Here is a 19,121-nt window from a genome sequence, read left to right as displayed (position 1 = left end):
AGCCAAAATTGAGGATAAGAGAGTTCAAAGTAAAAGTATAAGGGCTCAATCTTTTAAAATACCTAAACATAAATACTTTTCAGTACTGGTAAGGAAAAAAAATTAACAGAAAAGCAAAAACTGATGAATAAACAAAGCATTAAACAGATGTGACACAGTGATGGAGTTATAATACACAATACATGCAGGCATGCAACAGCAGATCTAAAGGCAAAGAGATGTTTAAGTTTTTTGATGCTGGGGCTCAAACCCAGGGTCTGTGCTTCTCTATCACTGAGTTACTTTGTAACTCTAACCTCAAACATATAAATGGAAAATGAAAAAATCAGTTTTTGGGAAGGAAATGGGATTCAGGTGTCTGTGTGGGAACTGGCTTTGTGGAGTCAAGTGTGGAAGGCAGGGAGAGGAGGAGTAACATCCTGACCTTTGCACTTTAATCCACCAGTAAACTATTATAAACATGATCTCAAAAACATATCTCAGCTCCAAACTAAGTAAAGGGTATTTCCAAGGAACAACCCAAATAAAACCAAAAACTAGAGAATTAAGCTAGAATTGGGTCTGAAGTTGAACTGCTCAGCTTGCCTACCACAGTAACAGACTGAGGGTAGTGACTCCAGGGGCAGGGTAGGGGAGAAACACAGGGGACTGCTTAAGATGGAGAGCTGAACTGAACCCCTCACATATTGGCTGGCTGGAAGTGAAAAACAGGGGAATTAGAAAAAGGGAAGTTTGATAAAGCACATGAGCTTGCCAGGACTCTGTGTACTTCTTTCCTGTCCTATTCCTAAGCCTCCCCAAGGTGTAACTGTTAACCTGGATTTTGTGTTTGTGCAAGGTTCTGCTTGTTTGTTTTTCCAAATAAGAATTGGTATATAGATTTTCTGTGACTTGTCTTTAATTTAATATCGTATTTATAAAGAAAGAATTAAACTCTTTATGTTTCCTGATGACCACAGGGAACAATGGACATACTTTTAATTAATAATAAAAAGAGAGAAACAAAATGTCAAAGCATGAATATATTGTAAAATACATTAAAAATCAACACTAGGGAAAAATAAAGAGAAAACCAAAAAGTAATAAGCTTTAACTTCCCTCTCAATTTTTCATAAATAACTCCCACCCTCATCCATTAAGAATATTTAACTTCTTTAGGCAGCAGAGAGAAGTAAAGACTAAAACCCTAAAGTGACACCCTCCCCTCTATTCTCTAATCTCCCCCTGGCAGGGCAGGCCTCTCAGCTTGAAAGCCTGGGGAGGCCTAGAGTGGTGGCCGGGGTAGACAGGAGAGCTCCTCTCACAGGAAATGGGGTAGGGGAGCACAGGGGTGTAAGACAGGTTCCCCCATAGTGAGGGAAATCCAAATGGAGCCCTGGGGCCAGAGGAAAGCACACTGGAGGCCCTGGAAAGGGCCCGGCTACTGCCACATTCTCCCTCAGGGAGACACCATTGGTTGGCCAGCTGCTCATCTGGCTCCGGTTAGAAAACCAAACTCGAACCAGGTCCTTCTGCAGCTGGAGGCGTTCAGCAATACAGCTGATTTGCTGGGGCATAGGCTCTGGACTATGCAGGAAGAGGTTTTCCAGATTGTTTCCGATGCGTCTCTCCCTGCTTGCGCGTCTCAGCTTCCGGGCCTGCTGCAGAATCATCTCCATTCTGCAAATGCCCAGAAGGTTCTTCTCATCCACTTCCTCCAGCCACATTTTCAGCAGGGGTCGCAGCTTCCACATGTTCGCGAGGCTGAGCTGCTGAGCCTCGAAGCGGCATATGGTCGTCTGACTAAGCACCTTCCCAAACATAGCTCCCACACCGAACCCCACATCCGCCTGTGAGTACCCCAGGGCCATTCTCTTTTGCCTCAGCTCCTTGGCCAGCTGCTCCATCTCTTTTTGTATGGCTGAAACGTCCTCTGGCAGTGTCAAATTTGGCATGTACCGCAGGGCAATGTAGGGTCCTGGGCAAGTGTCCTCAGAGGAACTCTGGGACCAGGCCCTTGTCTCACCAGCTCCGTAGGGTGCTACTCCACTCCGAAATTCATAAGGTGAGGGACCTTGAGAAACTCCCCACACCTCAGGGCCTGGGCAGATGCCTGGCCCGATACCTGGCCACACCATTAACCTGCCCGGGGCTGCCTGGCCACTCAACCACAAATGAGTGTCAACTCGCACCGGCATTGGTCCTTCTGGGCCACCACCACTACTGCCTGGGAGAGGGTAGACGTTTGAAGATCTGTGCCCTGCCATGGGGTGGACGGGACCCCCAGCAAGTGTCTGGTAGGAACTGATGGCTCTCGAGGCTTCTGAACCAGCCAACCAGCCTTGCCCTCGCGCCCCGCCCACAAGTGGGCGGAGACAGTGCTGTAGGCCAGAGAAACTAGGCATGTTTGATGGCAGGGCTTTGAAGACCTATTCTTTGTTAACTTCTTGAGTTCTCAAGGTTGAAAGCAAGGGCCTCTTGTCCTGATGGTTGCTTTCACATCCCAGCTAAAGTTCAAAACTAGAGCTCTGCACTTCAAGGAGTCTGGTCCCTTGGTCACTGTTTCCATCCAATCCTTGAATGGAACCCAAGCAGTGACTTTCAGTTCTTCAGAAACTAACGTGTCTTTCTCACAGCCTCTGAACTTCCATCTAGGTTTCACAAATATTAATTATCTATATTTCTGACATTGCTGAGATTATCTATGAATTCCTTAACTGTGAATTCCTTCTTCTACCTTTGTGCCAACAGTCCATCCTGTGCACATCCTCAGTCCCCTGTACCTTAAGAAATCTAGGCTCTCTTCCTTGAATTTCTAGCTAATGTTAGTTTACTGCCTCAGATTCTATACTCACACAAACTCTGCCACATTCCACTCCTTCACTGGCTGAGTTTCTTTATAACATTGGACTTTCTCCCACCAGTCCTGCAGATTCACTTTCTATCTGAGCTTCCCGTTCCAGGTTTCCTCATCCAACAGAGATAATTGTGTCATCTTTCTCTGCCTCTGGAGACAGGTGTCTGGACTGACCTGACCTGCAGCTGTCCACTGAAGATGTTTCTTGCAATATCTGACTGATCAACATCAGACCCTTCTCTCCACGGTCCCTTTTTCACCAGAGATGCAAAGACCTTAATTTGTCCCGCCACCATGCCTCTAGCTCAGGCATTCAGTTCTAAGCCCACCTGGAGAAAACTAAGGAAGAAAGGGGAGGAAGGCCTACCCTAAGGTCTAAAGTTCCCAAAGATGTGAAGGAAGTGATTTTGGCAGGAAGATCTCAGCCCCTTCCCTTTAATTCTTTAACCCAACCATTATGTAGCTCTGCCTATACCATATCTACTAAAATTGGTCTTTTTCCAGGTCACTGGTGACCTTCCAACTATAAAATCTAATGGCATTTTAAAAATCCACATCCTGCTGAAGTTCTTGGCAGTATCTGACAATGGTGACTATTCTTGCTCCTTCTTTCAAAATCTATATGAAATGAGGCTATCAGGCAAACCTGCCCTGATTTGTTTTCTGACTTCCAGTTCTGTATTTCTTTGGCCCCCAAATTAAATTAGCCTTGTGCCCCTCCAGAGACTACTAGGTAATGACATTATTACCCATTCAGATACCCAAGTTTACCCTTCAAAAATGTTCCTGCATCACTCATACTCCATGGAACACCAATCTTATATACTGAATCTTCCAAAGCATCCGAACTTTGTGTACCTACCCAAGCTTTATCTCACTTTCTCATAGGTATAATCATAACAATGACAAATGATTATACTTCTTGTGTTTTCCTTTAGACTTATCTTTTATACTGCTGTTATAGATAATCTTCCAAAAACCACACTAAACCCATCAAATTGAATCCAATGAAACAAAAATCTAATGACCTCACTTTCTTCTTAAAATATTTTCAAAATCTAGCCCTTCTTCTCTCAGTTAATAATGTGAGAAATCACATTCCTGACCATGGTTCACACAGCTTTTTAGCACTTGGCTCCTTCTTCACCAGCCTTACCTATGGTGATGCCCTCTCCTCAATCTTACCTCCTAGTCCAGAAAACAACCTCTTGATTTACCCTAATGATGCCATGTGTTCATACCCTGTGTGCCCTTGTCCTTGTTTTTCCTTCTGCCCAAAATGATTTCCTTGGTTCTTGGTCTCTTCACTCAATATCATTCAAGAGAATACCATCCAGGTCTCATTTACTCAATACCATTCTAATTCTCATTAGAAATGGCATCACTGATCACTCTGCAAACTGCAGCCCTTGCCATGCTGTTTTCTTTTTTCACCAATTTTATTTTGGACCTAGTACATATTACTACCTAAGACATATTTGTTTGTCTATCTATCCACTGCATGTATCTGCTGCTGTGTCTACAGTGTCTGTAACAGTACCTGGCAGACACAAGAAACTTAGTGAATGAAAGAAGCATGCTACACTTCTGTCACTTAGAAGACTCAGGTTCTATATCCCCTCCTGGAGAGTCTTCCCCAGGAAAACAAGAGGTTTGACTACTTTTGACTCACTGCATAGTTAAAATAAGTTTTTATTATAATGTTGTTAGTAGTAATGTTATGACTAGTAAATATCAGTAATTATTTTATGTCTCTGCTCAACTTGAGGGAAAGCATAGAGGATTTAAAAAGCCTAGAACATGAGAAAACCCTAACATAATATTTAATACATGTTTGCTCAGTGAATAATTACTTTCATGACTCAAAACAATGCCAGTATACCAACGAGATAGCTGATCTTCTCAGAACCTTTTCCTATTTTCTCTCTGATTAGAACAACGTACTCATACTCCTCCCTAGATGAGAGGAACACTTTGAGACTAAAGCAGACTCATAACTCCAGGTGATAACATTGTAGACATGGCCTTGAAGTAGAGAGAGAAGAAATTTCTGCTGGTTGAGTATCTGGATTTATCTCAGTCTATCAGCTTCTGCTAGAGTTATGTGCAGGCTAGAAGCAGAATTCTTGTCTGTCTGTCCATTGCTAGATTCTTGGCACTTAGAATTATACCTGACACTAGGAAGACAAGAAATATTTATTCATTTTTTTGTGGTATTATGGAAAGAAATATAGACTTTCTGTTAAATAAGTGAATCTCTGCAGCATTAGTGCTGAAAAGACTTCCAGTTCTCTTTGGATGAGATTTCAAGGCGACAGTCTACAAAACACAGCTTACAGTGTACAGAATTTCACTAAGAAATAATTTGGTTGCTATCTATTCTTTCCACGTATACATACATGCTATTTATTTTTAAATCACAAAGCAACCAGTGTCTGCTAAGGTAGATCACAAAGAGAGATAAAGAAGAGACATAGCAATTATACATTAAGGTCTGCATATGTAAAACGCCTCACTTGCACAAGAGAACCAGACAGAAAAGATTCATTAGTTGTTTAAAAACAATAGTTGAATAGAAACATTTTAGTGAATTGAAAAAAAATGAGTTCAAGTGAATTTGAACTAAGCTTTATTGTATTAAATGAGTTAAAACAGAGTGGCTAAAAACAGTACATTTAAAAGTAAGGCTATATTATATTGATGAGTTTTAAAATTAACTTGGATGCTCTCAATTAAGGCTTTCTTTATAGTCTGCTAGATCCTACCTGCCAACATGCATATCTCCTGGCTTAGGCATATGGGCTGCCATAGCAGAACTGAACCCATATAGTTCAAGGAAATAAGAAGGGACATATTTGGTTGGAATAAAAATAGAGATCAGAGAAAGCAGCTGATGAGAATGCCCAAGACAACAGTGCTGCTTGGGCCTAGGAATTTGAAAAGCTAATCCATCACCTTCAGCAAATATGGGACCTCTTCATATAGATCACAATGTAAGAATCAGGTCAGGCTTATCCATAGAAGCCCTTTACAAAGAAAGGATAAGAAACACATGGTCCCAGGTATTTATTATCTAAATGAGGGAGAAGAGAAGCTGCCAGGAGAGCAAGACAGCTACTAGCTACCTAAGGAAAAGTTGAGTTTTTTTTTTTTTTTTAGTAGTAGTATCTTTGTAATTAAGGGTGGTGCTCTGAAAAAAGTGTTTTAAATAGAAATGCACGAAGTATGAGGATTTGTATTACTGGACTCTCTTTAAACAATTTCCTAAACTAAGGAGGCAAGCCGAACTAGCAGGATGTATTGATGATAAGAATCAGGAAATGGTGGAGGCAGTTAGTAATAAATATCCTTGTAGGGCTTGGCTCATGATTTGGGGAGGTTCTACCCATGTACTCTGGGCCACATGATCTCTCTCCCATCTAGATTTACTGCCTTTTCCAGAGTCTCATATTTTAGCTTTCCAGATAGGAGATGAACTTCTTCAAGGATATTGATACAGTTTACTTTGTGTGTATCTGCCAAGCAATGTGTTAATGCGTATGTGAGTTATCTACAGTGTTCTGAGTATAGTAAACTCAACGAAACAGCATCTGCTTGTGAGGGTGACTGCCTTTAACTTAATGTCATACTGTTGGTCAGTTATTTCATTGGCTGGGAAGGGGATGTTTGCCTGTTCATTTTTTTCAAATGCATCTCTCCCAAAGCTCCTCATGCCTCAAGTAGAAAAGGGTTTGCTCAAGAGACTATGAGATGGAAGTAGAAGTAGGTCTATTTGGGAGAGATAGCAGGCAAGGAGGACACAGGAAGTGGGGGCAACAGAGAGTGAGGGAGGTAATATGAATATGTATATGACTACAGCACATTATATGCATCGGTGAAAACTGACAAAACCATTACATATACTAGTAAAAATAGAGTAAATGAGGAGCCCTACTTTTCTAGTAGTGTCCAAAACAAATATTTTTCTAATGCAAATGAATTAATAGTGCCAACCAGAATCTCTAAGAATGATGCCCAAGTCAGACAGAAAAAGCAAGGTAGACTCTTCTCCAATCCAGGTGTCTTGGTAAGTCAACATCTGTGAGGCATCATGGTGCATAGGCACTTTATCTCAGAAGGGCAGATATAGGGCTCCTACAACATAATGGTGGAGGAGCAATATGAAAATAGTAACGAGAGAAAAGAGTCAGAGACTAATCATAGGAAAGTCATTTCCTGGATCTAAAAAGTAGCCAGGAACTGTAGAAAATGTCAGGGATTAAATGTCTAAATTAACACTACATGGTGCAAGAAGTTAGTTCACAAAAGACAACCTCAAAATACACCATAGTGATTAAACAGCCAATTTTTTCTGTGGGTTTTAGGTACCAAACTGTATAAGGCAATACAGACATCAAAGAAAAGTTTGCATTTAAGAAAATTAATAAAGTATTATGAATGTGAAAGTTGTTATAACATAGAAAACACCAATCAAAACCATGCAGTTACGAACTTGTTTCACTTATTGCTCTATCAGATAATTTTAATAGGTAACTAACAGTAGCATTGTTCTGCATAGGAAATAACAGGATAAGATCATGGGTGAAAAGAATGGCTCTTTGTAAATCAAAATGCAAAATGCTTTCACTCATAAAAAATGCAGAAACAACTAGAATGCAGCAGTACTGCATATGGATGATTTCCTTAACTTCAGATTAAGAAGACAGACTTTTCTGGTAACATTTTTGGTTTTCTTTTATTATTTTAAAAATGACTCTGCTCTCCCAGAATTACTATGTATAAATAGATGCTCATGTCACAAATATGAAACAACCACATAATCACAGACCATAAAGAGATTATTCAGATAAAAGCCTTTCATTTTATTTTGTAAATCTAAGATACACATGAGACATGAATTTCCTGTGTTAGAAAAGAATTTTAAGTGCAAAGACCCTACAATCCTCATCAGAAACCTTAGCAAGTTTTATATGTGTAAGGCAAGAAAAACAAGCTGAGATGAGTGTGGCTGAGCTGAAAGGTATCAAGGTGATGAGTCAGGTACATTCATAGTCAGAGATAAAGACTAAAGGTTCTTGCTAAGCCAAGCATTATTCAAACAGACTTTTTCAACTGAGTTTGCCCTTGTCTCAGAAGAAAGCTATGAGGATGTGCTAGCATTGAGCACAGCTGCTATCTTCTCATTCAAACTTTCACTGTGATTCCACCATTGAGCAGGAGATAAACAACTTATGAAAAATTTCCATTACACTACACAATAAAATACACACAACAAAAATGTCAGTTTAAATAAATGAAACTAACAATTCAATATGTGACATGGGCTCAGAAGTAAATGAGAAATGGAACAGAATTCTGGTTTAAATCAGACACATCTTTTAGGTGCTCTGAGAATTATTATTTTTTATTTTAAAAATATTTTTATTGATTTGAGAATTTCATACAATGTATTTTGATTGTATTCAGATCCGCTCCCCCTTTCCATCTCCCTACTCTACCCATCAAGCCAGACAGGAGCCCAGCATGGATGGAGGAGGTAGGCAGAAAGCCCTATCCCTAACTGTAAATTTTAAAGACATTTAAAATTAACTGACATTGATGCTATTATGATCAAGAGTCTAAGGTCTCCATTAATTTCCTTGAAATGTCTTAAAGAAACTTTCCAGGGGCTGGAGAGATGGCTCAGCTGTTAAGAGCAGTGACTGCTCTTGCAGAGGACCTGGGTTCGATTCCCAGCACCCACATGGCAGCTACAAACCTTCCTTAACTCCAGTTCCAGGAGAATCTGAAGCCCTCTTCTGATCTCCATGGCATTGCATGACATGGGTACACTCACATACATGCAGGCAATACACTCATACACAGAAAATAAAAATAACAAATAAAATATTTTTTTAAGAAACTATACGAACTGAAACAAGCCAGAGACATTTATGCCTACATTCAAAGAATGAACTCCGATTTCAAGTAACATTAAATGTAATAATGACCATGGAAATTCAAGAGCTAATGTCTGACTAAACATTGTAGGCAAGAATTTACTTAAATCTGTTCATTAACTATTTCTATTAGCACTTTAAACCTGACAAAACATTAGTCAGAGACAGGTATGGTGGCACATTCCTGTAATCCCAGCTCTTGGGAGGCTGAGGCTAGAGGATTGAGTTCAATGCCAACCTGGTCTACGTAGCAAGATTTTATCTCATAAGACAACAAAAACAACATACAAATAAACCAAAAAGAAAGGTTGTACCTGTGCACACATACATTAGCACATATCCACAAAAAAAAAAAAGAAAGAAAGAAAGAAAAGCATTTTCGTCTTTAGTCATTTGATCAAATGGAAGACTTCCTGAGTTACCTAACTTTGATTCCTGGGTCTTAAAAAGAAGAAAATCACCAAATAGCCTCTCTTGAGCCAGACTCATGCTTGAAATCAATCTCTCTAGAGGTTCGTTGCTGAAACTCCCAGAAGCCTGCTCATCATTCTTTGTGTGTGCAGAAAACATAAGCAGTCAAAAGTAACATCTTCCAAAAGACTCAAAACTCTGGTAAACAATTCCATCAAACCAACTATGACTATGTAACTAAAAATGGGATTTCTACTATCACTACTTATTATCAGTATTTATTTAATGTAAATTTACTTGTTGAATATTTCACTATACATCTACTTGATCAAGAACTGAAAAAGGGTATGTAATGCAAATGAACAGACTTTTAAAACAATTCTATTTTGGTCCCAATCTAGCATCACTTGTGAAGTATATTACTTGGTCATTATGTCACCAGTCAACTTCTAGGTAGAATTTTTTAAAATTTTTAATAACTACATGATTAGAAGAAGCTTTTCACTACAGCTGTAACATATTCAGTAACACACTCCAGAGCAAGATTTTATCTCATAAGACAACAAAAACAACATACAAATAAACCAAAAAGAAAAGTTGTACCTGTGCACACATACATTAGCACATATCTCTTTCACAAGTGGGTGCAAGTTTCTAGGTTCACAGTTGAATTAATACAGTTATACAATATTGAACTCAGTATAATCCCTGTAAGACATAAAATTGAATGAGTTTTTAACCTTTAAAAAAGATCTCCATTTCATTTTAGAAAATATTGTTTCTTGCAGAAAGACTCATTGTTTTTGCTACTAACACTGAGATGTTGGCACACGCATCTCTAATCTGTATCTGATTATTACTAGTCATAATCGGATGCACTTGGATGCTTGGTGCCTGTCTATGTCTATAAAGTCATCGGGTAGATTTCAACGGCAATGTTTATCACCTTTACTAATTAGCTTGATGTAAATTTCCATGCTTCCTCCTCAAATATAATACGTATTTTAAAATTTGTTGATTTTTTTTCTGTGTATGTATATCACACAGAACATCCCAAACCATCTTATTCAACTATACACTCACTTCCCAGATGGCACCTCCCATAGCTTCCCTTTCCACTAGAGCCCTTATACTGATATCCTTGCTGTCTGCTGTGTTGACAACACCCCCACCCATTCCCCACTACTTGCCCTTCTGGTGAATCTAGTCAGCCTATCTAGATGTCTTTGTTTTAGGAGGGTCAGCTATTCCTCATCTAGCAGTAATCAGTTGTCAACATTCTTTTAGCTAAGATTGGGGTCTGCTGTTCATTTTCCCAGTTCTATGCTGGGTTACTATCTGGGAGTCCCTTTGGCCACCCTGGCCAACAGCTCAAAAGAAGGTATCTCCTATCTGGCATTGTTGCTTGTTATGTAGCCTTTAGCTATGCATAATGGACTCTTGAGAAATTATTTTGGCCCCTTTAATCTTTGGTTATACTTTCCTTTTGGGTGTTTAAGGCCATACAGTTGGCCCAGATAAACCAATTTATTTTTACTCTTAAGGTCATTTGAGGATCTGTTCCCAGGGGTCACATGGGCTTGGGAGGAGCCCCTGGCTCCTTTCCTTTACCAAAGAAGGAGCTCAAGAGAGGTAGTACAATAAGAGAAGGGTATTATTAAGGGAAAAAGGAGGGAAATGGGGGTACCTTAACTGGGAAAACCATGATGGAGGGGTGAGACAATGCGAGAGATAAACAATGCCTAGCTAGTTTTGAAAACCAGAGAGAAACATATTACTCCTACAACCTACTGACAAATTATACATAGCAGATCAAGAAATATATGTCTAGGTAAGGTTTATCTGAGAACAACTGGTCTTTGCTCAAGATTTATCTACATGACACACAGTAATGAAAAGTACCAGACTGGTGGAACTAACCTTCTTAGACGTTAACAGACATACTTTGAGGCCTATAATAATTTGGTCAGAGGGACATAAAGGACACTTTTTGCTCCTTTCCCTTCTAGGTTGACTAGTTCCAGAGGACTATGAGCATCTCTCAAAATGTCCTATAATTGTGGTGGGTCACTTGTCCTCTTGATCAAGGAGACCGAGGAGACCCCACCAGATGGACTTGAACCAGTGTCCATCTGCAAAGAGGGTCAACACAGAGGAATCACTTCCTCCATGCTTCTAAGCAAAGCCAACCATGGTTTAGCAGGACCTTTGACTTATCTTCACATAGGTGGAACTAGCTAGAATTTTATATTTTGCTTATGTAACATTTTCTAGAATAATTAATTTCAAAAAAGACATTGGTTTTTTTTATGCTTGTCAAAAATATAAATGAAACAGAACACAATAAACACTTTTTAAAAGGGTATATTTTAGTGTGGGTGTTATTTTTAAAAGAAGACAATGTGAAAATCGATTAGCTTTCAGGGGTTGAAGGAGTGAACAGGAGAATAGGGAATTAGCAGGAAGAAGAATAAAAGGAAAGGGTTTAGTGTGGAATTTAAGAGGAGACTTAGGAGAATGAAAACGTAAGTTAGGATACTGAATAAAAGTAAAGTAAGGAGTAGAAAGACTATAAAGTACATCAGGAGGTGATCAGGAGATCGTGTGAGTAACCTATCAATAAGGCCCGACTAGAAGTAGGACAGAAGTCACCTAAAGAATAAGAAGATAGAGTAGGAAAGAAATGACACAAGTTTCTGAATTTTCAAATGCCAAAAGCAAAGAATATTTTTTCTAAAGCTACAGTATTTGACTCCCTTGACAAATAATTGCTAACAATAACAAATAAAGGCAGTCTTACTTTGTACAGCATACAGGACTATAAAAATGGCCATGTAAAGCTGAAACCATTGAAAGAAATTACAATAATCAAAATGGGAAAAAGCTGTTCTGTGACCTTTAGAATTTGTTGATCAAAATGTTAAAAACTGTCATATTTAGCTAGAATGAAGAGATAAATGAAAAAAGTAAAACTTTTCCTTAGTTCACCATAACTTAAAATGGAAAGATTTGAATGAAAGTGCTTTATTTCTCTGTGAAAGCTTACTAAAAGTAGTGTGAACAGTGCTTAACAATTTCTTGTCATATAATTTAACATGTGACTCAGGAATATTGTCTCCGGGCTAGGGCAAAATCCTCACACTTGGTCATACACTGTCCAGTTTTACTCTCACTGCTTCATTCCTGTGCTGCACTTGCATTTTTGTTGGTCATCCATTTTTGTAAAATCTACTCACTCAGGAGGCAGAGGCAGGTGGATCTCTGTGAGTTCAAGGCCAGCCTGGTCTACATAATGAGTTCCAGGAAAGCTGGGGCTACAGGGAGACCCTGTCTCAAAAGGCCCCCCCCAAAAGGAAAATGACACTGTATATCAACTGAAAACGGATGTAATGTCACCAATCCAGGGACAGACTGTATAAGAAGTGATATCATGGCCACTGATCATGATATGCAACCGTTATTTCCACAGAGACTAGGCTAAAGGTCTAGTAGCTAAGCTTATACCTCATGTAGTTATTCACTGTCAAATATTTTGGTAATCAAAATTTCAGCTTTGATTTGGGAGAATTAGCATTACTTAACTAAACCATGATCACTAAAATTTGTGTTAATCAAAACTGTTCATAGTGAGGACTCCCTTTGTATTTAATATAACTTTATTATACCTATGCCAAGTACTGTCTTAAGAGCTCTATATTAATTATTACACATCATTTTTAGCATGGTGCAATGACTTGGTACTCACTTCATACTCAGTGTGAAGGAGAATATAAAATATAAATTATATGCTAATATTTTAATATGTAAAATATATAAACTTCCCCAAATTAACATTAATCCAAAGATTTTCTTAATAAATGCTGACATATAATCATTAAGGGTTTGAATTTGGTATGCTGGCTCACACCTTTAATATTAGCACTCTGAATGCTGAGGCAGTAGGGTTGTCTCTACTTTGAGGACAGCCTGGGCTTACACATAGTGAATTCCAGTCCAGCCTGTGATACAGAGTAAGAGCATACATGAAACAAAAAAGCTTCTGTATAGAAAAGAAACCATCATTTGAACGAAGAAGTAGCCTACACAATTAGAAAAAAAAAGTATTTACCAGTTATATATCTGAGAGAGGATTAATATATAGAGTATACAAAGAGTTCAAAAAACGAAGCATCAAGAAAACAGCCAACAAAATTAAAAATGGGACATGGAACTAAACAGTTCACAAAAGATGAAATACAAATAGATGAGAAACACTTTAAAATGTTCAATATCCTTAGCCATCAGGGAAACATGCATTAAACTATTTTGATAGTTTATCTTACCCCAATCAGAATGGCTAAAATTCACAAAATAAATAATGATAAATACTGGCATGGATGTGGGGGAAGGGGAACACTTACTCCCTGTTGGTGAGAGTGCAAGCTGGTGTAGCCACTATGGAAATCAATGGAGAAGTTCCTCAAAAAGCTACAAATAGATCTACTACTCTTTCTAGCTATACAACTCTTGGGCATATACCCAAAGGACTCTATATCCTACTACAAAGATACCTGATCATCCATGTTCATTGCTGCTCTATTCAAAATAGCTAGGAAATGGAAACAGCTTATATGTTCATTAACTGATGAATAAGAAAAACAAAATTATGGAAGTTGTGGGTTAATGGATGGAACTGCAAGCAATCATCCTGAGTGAGGTAACCCAGACCCAAAAAGAAAAACATTGCCTGTTTCTGCCTAGCTTTGAATTTTTAGATATGTTGTTTCATCTGGTATACATTTAGAGGTTAGGAAAGGGGCCATGGGAGAGGCAAGATCTCTCATGGGCAAGGAGAGAGAATACAGTGATATAAAGGGAATAAAACAGGAAGGAATAAGTGGGGTTAGGGATGGGTGAGTAGGATAGAAGAGAGAATATGGGGAAGGATAACTAACATCAATGACCTTTTGAAAAAAAAATAGGGAAACCTACTACTGTAGAAGCTCTTTTAGATATATACATATATAAAAAGTTTAAATGATGTTAGCCTATAACAAGGGGACAGTACCCCAATGAGACATCTCATTCTAGCAAATAAAAACCCCAGTACCAGGAATGGGTTACCTCTCTTTTGAGTTGTAGGTCAGTGGGATTCCAAAGACCCCCTAACCATTACAAGCTACTGTCATTGCTCTTTGTTAATCTATAGAATATGATGGTAAGACCCTATTGCTAAAGACAACACATACTTGAGTCATAGAACATGGAAAAATCAAGCAGGTACTGACCTGGAAGCTACATTCCTACTGGTTAGCTTTCATAGTGCTGGGATGTGCTATTTATGCTACTGGAAGAGAAAAGAAATAATTAATACTACCCAGCTATGAGCCCTTGAGATACAACAATGATTGGTCAGGCAAGATATAACCATTAGTAGAATAGTGGCATGAAAGTTATGGGATTAACCAACTACCCTATGATTAGATTTAAGACCTGTTCTACAAGATGGAATCCATACCAGGTACCATTACTGGGGCCAAGAACTTGTGGCTAGATAGGTTATAAGCCCTAGGACAGAATCTGCTTTTTAACATTCTACCGAATGGGCATAATATTAAAATGACCCCTAAAAACTTACTGCTGTACACATGGATTAAAGTATCTCTCAAACCTCATTGGAGAAGCTTCTTTTTGAAGTAGAAGGCAATTAACACAATGGTTAATTTTCAGAGTTGGGGTGTGTGTGTATGTGTGATCAAAATACACTGTATGAAGTTCTCAAAGAATTAATGAAAATATAAAGAAATTTCAAAAAACAAGTTACATGCATTTGGAATATATAACTAGAGTAAAACGTAAGGTTCTTAATTTTGGAAGTAGGGTAGATATGTTCAGAAAATGTACTCTTAATGCTCATAGTTCTATTTAATAAAAGTACTGTTCAAGAAGTCATTATATTATAAATTAAGGAATTTTGTGTGTGTGTGTGTGTGTGTGTGTGTGTGTGTGTGTGTGTGTGTGTATGTGGTTGATGTTGGTTGTCTTCCTCAATTGCCCTTCACCTTAATTTTTGAGACAGGGTCTCTCATTGAACCTGGGATTTACCAAATGGGTTAAGCTGTTGCTGGGATTACAGATGTGCTGCCATGCTCAGCTTTTTATGTAGGTGCTGAAGATCTAAACTCAGGACTCTTGTGATAAGCATTTTATCAACTGAACTACCTCACAAGCCCAACTTAATTCTGTTAAGATTATGCCATATTATTATCCAAAAGATCTATGCACTAGTTGGTATATGTTTTCTCCATTTACTGGTACAGCATTTTAAGTATTTGGGATGAGCTATGTATGGTTGAAGGAGATATTAGCAGACACTTGGATAGAAATACTAGTCTCAAGGAAGGCTTCAACATCAATTTTCACACCTACAAACTTAAGTCACTGATCAAAAAATTATCTCTCAATGTTTATAAATAGAACTACTTTCCTTTTGGAAAGGATGATATTTTAAGAAATGTGATGAAATAAAAACTAAAAATTGTACTCCTGCTTTTAACATGTTGATAATCAACTCTGAACATCTTGGGATTTTATAAGTAGAAAATATTTGCACTATGTATAGTGCCTAATGTTCACTTTTGATTTTTCATTTTCATACCATGGATTATTACTTTTTGAGTTTTTGAATGACTCCTAGAAGGCAATGCTGTTTCTCTAAAGATGCACATTTTAGGAGTATTTTTCCAACCAGAAAGATTTTTCACTGGTGCCTTACTATATGTCTTACCAGGCAGTGAAAGAGGGATGAGAAGGTATACATGGGAACAGATAAGCAACATGTTGCTGATGACAGACAGCTCTTGGGGACTGAGAGAAGCACACTGCCACAGTCCAAGCGAAATGGAACGCAAGTGGGCCCAGGAAAACCACATGTTAGGCAGAGGAAGAAAGACAGGAGGGCTGAAGGTGATGGAACTCCAAGAGCTGGAAGAACCAAGAGTTTCTAGGTGGGGAGATCAAAAGCCAAGGCCGACTTCACTTTTCTGACAATCATAATTCATTTCAAAAAAAAAACAAATACAAATTCATAATCTTGAAAGAGTTATTAGTTTAGTAAAAGGAGAGCTGCCACATTTACTGACAAATTCTTCAAAGACTTTTTCACAAATTGGTTTAGAAAGCCATTAAAAAAAAACCATGGTGGCTATTAAAATTTTTTAAATGAGATTTCTGAAATGAGACTATTTAAGTTCATTGCTATCAAAATCATAGGATAGTACTGGATGTGATGAAATATATTTATTATATACATATACATTTATATTAGGGCAACATGTTAGTGATCTGTGTGGATGACAAGCATATTAGATGGGAGGTCTTAAGTGATTCTCTAATCAATGATTTTTCTCTGAGTTTCTGACTCTAGTTATTTATAATGAACGATTCACTGGGAACACAATTCTTGGTGGTCAACTTCTAGAATACTCATGCCTTACATTCACTAATAATTATAAAGTAGCACAAAACCTAACTGATGAGTAGAAGCTACAAGGCCAATTCTACAGTAATGAACAACTGCCTGAAAAGTGCTATTTAGTTAATGAAGACATCAATTCACAGATGAGAAAGTATCTTTTGAATGGAAAGAGGAATGCTATAGTGCTTCAGCAGCACATGCAGTCAGAATTGATACAGTATCATATATACATGGATATGCTTTGAATTTTAAGATCTGTTTATAAGGCAAAGTATAGATTTTAAATTAGAGCTGTGTCTAAAAACATATTAGACAACTTAACTTGTCCACACATTCTGAATGATACCACATTCCAGATAATTACTGTTGATTTTTCATGCTATCTTTAGAAAGGAAGTGATTATTTACTAACAAAAAAGAGATAAATTCCATAGTGTAATTTCCTCAAGAGGTATTTTCAGCAATAAAGTAGAAGTGAATATTTAGCAAATATTCAGTAAGTTCAGTCAGTATAAATATTCAATACGGACTGCTTAAGTGAAGAAAAATTAGGATTACATTAGCAGGCTGTCTCCAATTCAAAATATAGTGACTGCCAACATTCCACTTTGTGTTCATGTGGCTTGGCAGATAGGTGCATGTTATTAATGGTCCCTTTCTACATGCAAGCCAAGAAAAGCTCATCTAAATACAGATAAGCGTTCAACCTTAATTCTTAGACCATAAGATTTGCTACTTTTCCCTCTTCCTCTTTTTCACATTATACTATAAGCTTCCTATCATGTGTTTTTGAATAGACTGAAATGATAGTGAAAAGCCTGTCTAAGCCATGGCATGGGCAAGAAACAGGATGGATACAGATTCCTTCAGAACATATGCTAACATGCACGGCCATCTCTCCAGATGACAATTTCAGTGAATAAGCTCAGTTCTTTCCTGGAGAACAAGTAGAAAACAATGTTAAAAACTAGAGCGTTCTATCCAGTATGCCTGGCACAACTTGTTCAGAAACATTTTGAGTCCCTGACCCTTCAGGTCAGACAGCAGGGCCTTGAAGTAACAAGACTTTCTGCTCATCTCTGATTGTCATTGACTTTTGAACCTAGAGAGTCATGTTTTCCTATATGGCCTGCTTCAAGAGCTGTAGGCCAACCTTCATTTTCTGATAACCATGCTTTATGATGGCCCTGAATCTCAGAGAATTGGTGAAATGGGTCTAAGGGAAAGTTCACGTTTTCAAGGACCGCGAAGAAAAGACAGATGAGAGAGAACAATGGTGTAATTTCAGAGGTGAGCAGGTACTCTAAGGTCTAGGGAAGAGATCTCTGAATAGACAACCACTGGCTGTACCAGTGGGAGCTGAGGTAGAGTAGGACTGGGGGAACATCCTAGGAATGTCACCTTCTCAGCCAGGTCTCTCTGGCCAACCACCTAAACATTCATATCCTCTCTACCCTACACATGCGTCAGGCCCTCTCTTTCTGCTTTATATTTTTTCCTACCACTACTGAACACTATATACTTATCTATCTTGTTCACTGTCTGTTGATCTTTTCTACTAAATGAAAGCTCATTATGAGCCTTTATCTGTTGCAATTCATTACAGAATCCCTACCTGAGACAATGCCTAATGCATGGTATATACTGGCTGAATGTGCACATGAGGACTGCATGGGTATTCCAAGAGAAGCCTTGGAGGGGGCTGAAAACACACTTACACTTAACCAACTGTAACCCCAGGTAGAACCAGTCTGGCAGAGTCTTCTGTCACCTGTCACTTTTGTGCCAGCCAAAGCAAGCTATGCCAGAGGCATAACTAGAAAACAGCAATGCTTAGTAACATGGTCTACCTTCAAATATTTACAGATTCCTGCCCTTTTACTCTGAGGACATGCCTCCCCACACTCAGCAAAAAATGTATTTGCTGGGTTTTTTTGAAGGGCACACCACACAGTGGCTTCTCAGTTCAGCTTTACTGCTCCATGTCTCTCCCAGCTTTTGCCTCCAACTTTCTGTCCTAGGGACAGTCTCATTCAGCTCTTCTGTTCTGTTTACCAAATTTCTGTGTCTCTAAGGGTCTTGTTTCTGTGTAATATTCTGTAAACCTAGTAACAAAAGGAAACACTGGAAAACATGAATAAGTAAGTTATTTATAAACAGAAGTAGAGACAGGGAAGTGGAAGACCATTAAATATATAGTATTGCATTACATTTTAATAGTATTTTCTGTATTTCTCCAGAATAATATTTCTCCAGAAACTATAGAATTTTCTCACATAAAACACCATTTCATCACAAAGAAGCAACCATAATGTAGAATAAAATAAACATATCCTATTATTCAATTATCACATTCTCTGAATAAAAGTGCACCTAACAGAGATTTTACTAGTAGGAAACACTAAAAATAATATGTGATACAAACATAAGGCTTCTCAAATATTCACCATTCACTATATGTTATGCCAAGAGCAGCCTG

At 38.2% G+C, this 19,121-nt stretch overlaps 2 protein-coding genes across 8 annotated transcripts in view; both read right to left on the bottom strand.

The window, feature by feature from the left end:
• Fam172a (family with sequence similarity 172 member A) overlaps nt 1-19,121 on the bottom strand; it is a 480,054-nt gene that overhangs the window by 138,123 nt on the left and 322,810 nt on the right. The window lies entirely within an intron of this gene.
• Pou5f2 (POU domain class 5, transcription factor 2) lies at nt 1,242-2,246 on the bottom strand. The gene has a single exon (XM_008829337.1). The coding sequence runs from the start codon at nt 2,244-2,246 to the stop codon at nt 1,242-1,244; it is 1,005 nt and encodes a 334-aa protein (XP_008827559.1).

The sequence above is a fragment of the Nannospalax galili genome, unplaced genomic scaffold, assembly GCF_000622305.1.
Source record: "Nannospalax galili isolate Female #2095 unplaced genomic scaffold, S.galili_v1.0 scaffold173, whole genome shotgun sequence".
NCBI classification, from domain to species: domain Eukaryota; kingdom Metazoa; phylum Chordata; class Mammalia; order Rodentia; family Spalacidae; genus Nannospalax; species Nannospalax galili.
Note: the sequence above shows the minus strand (reverse complement) of the source record. Positions and strands in the feature narration are given on the sequence as shown.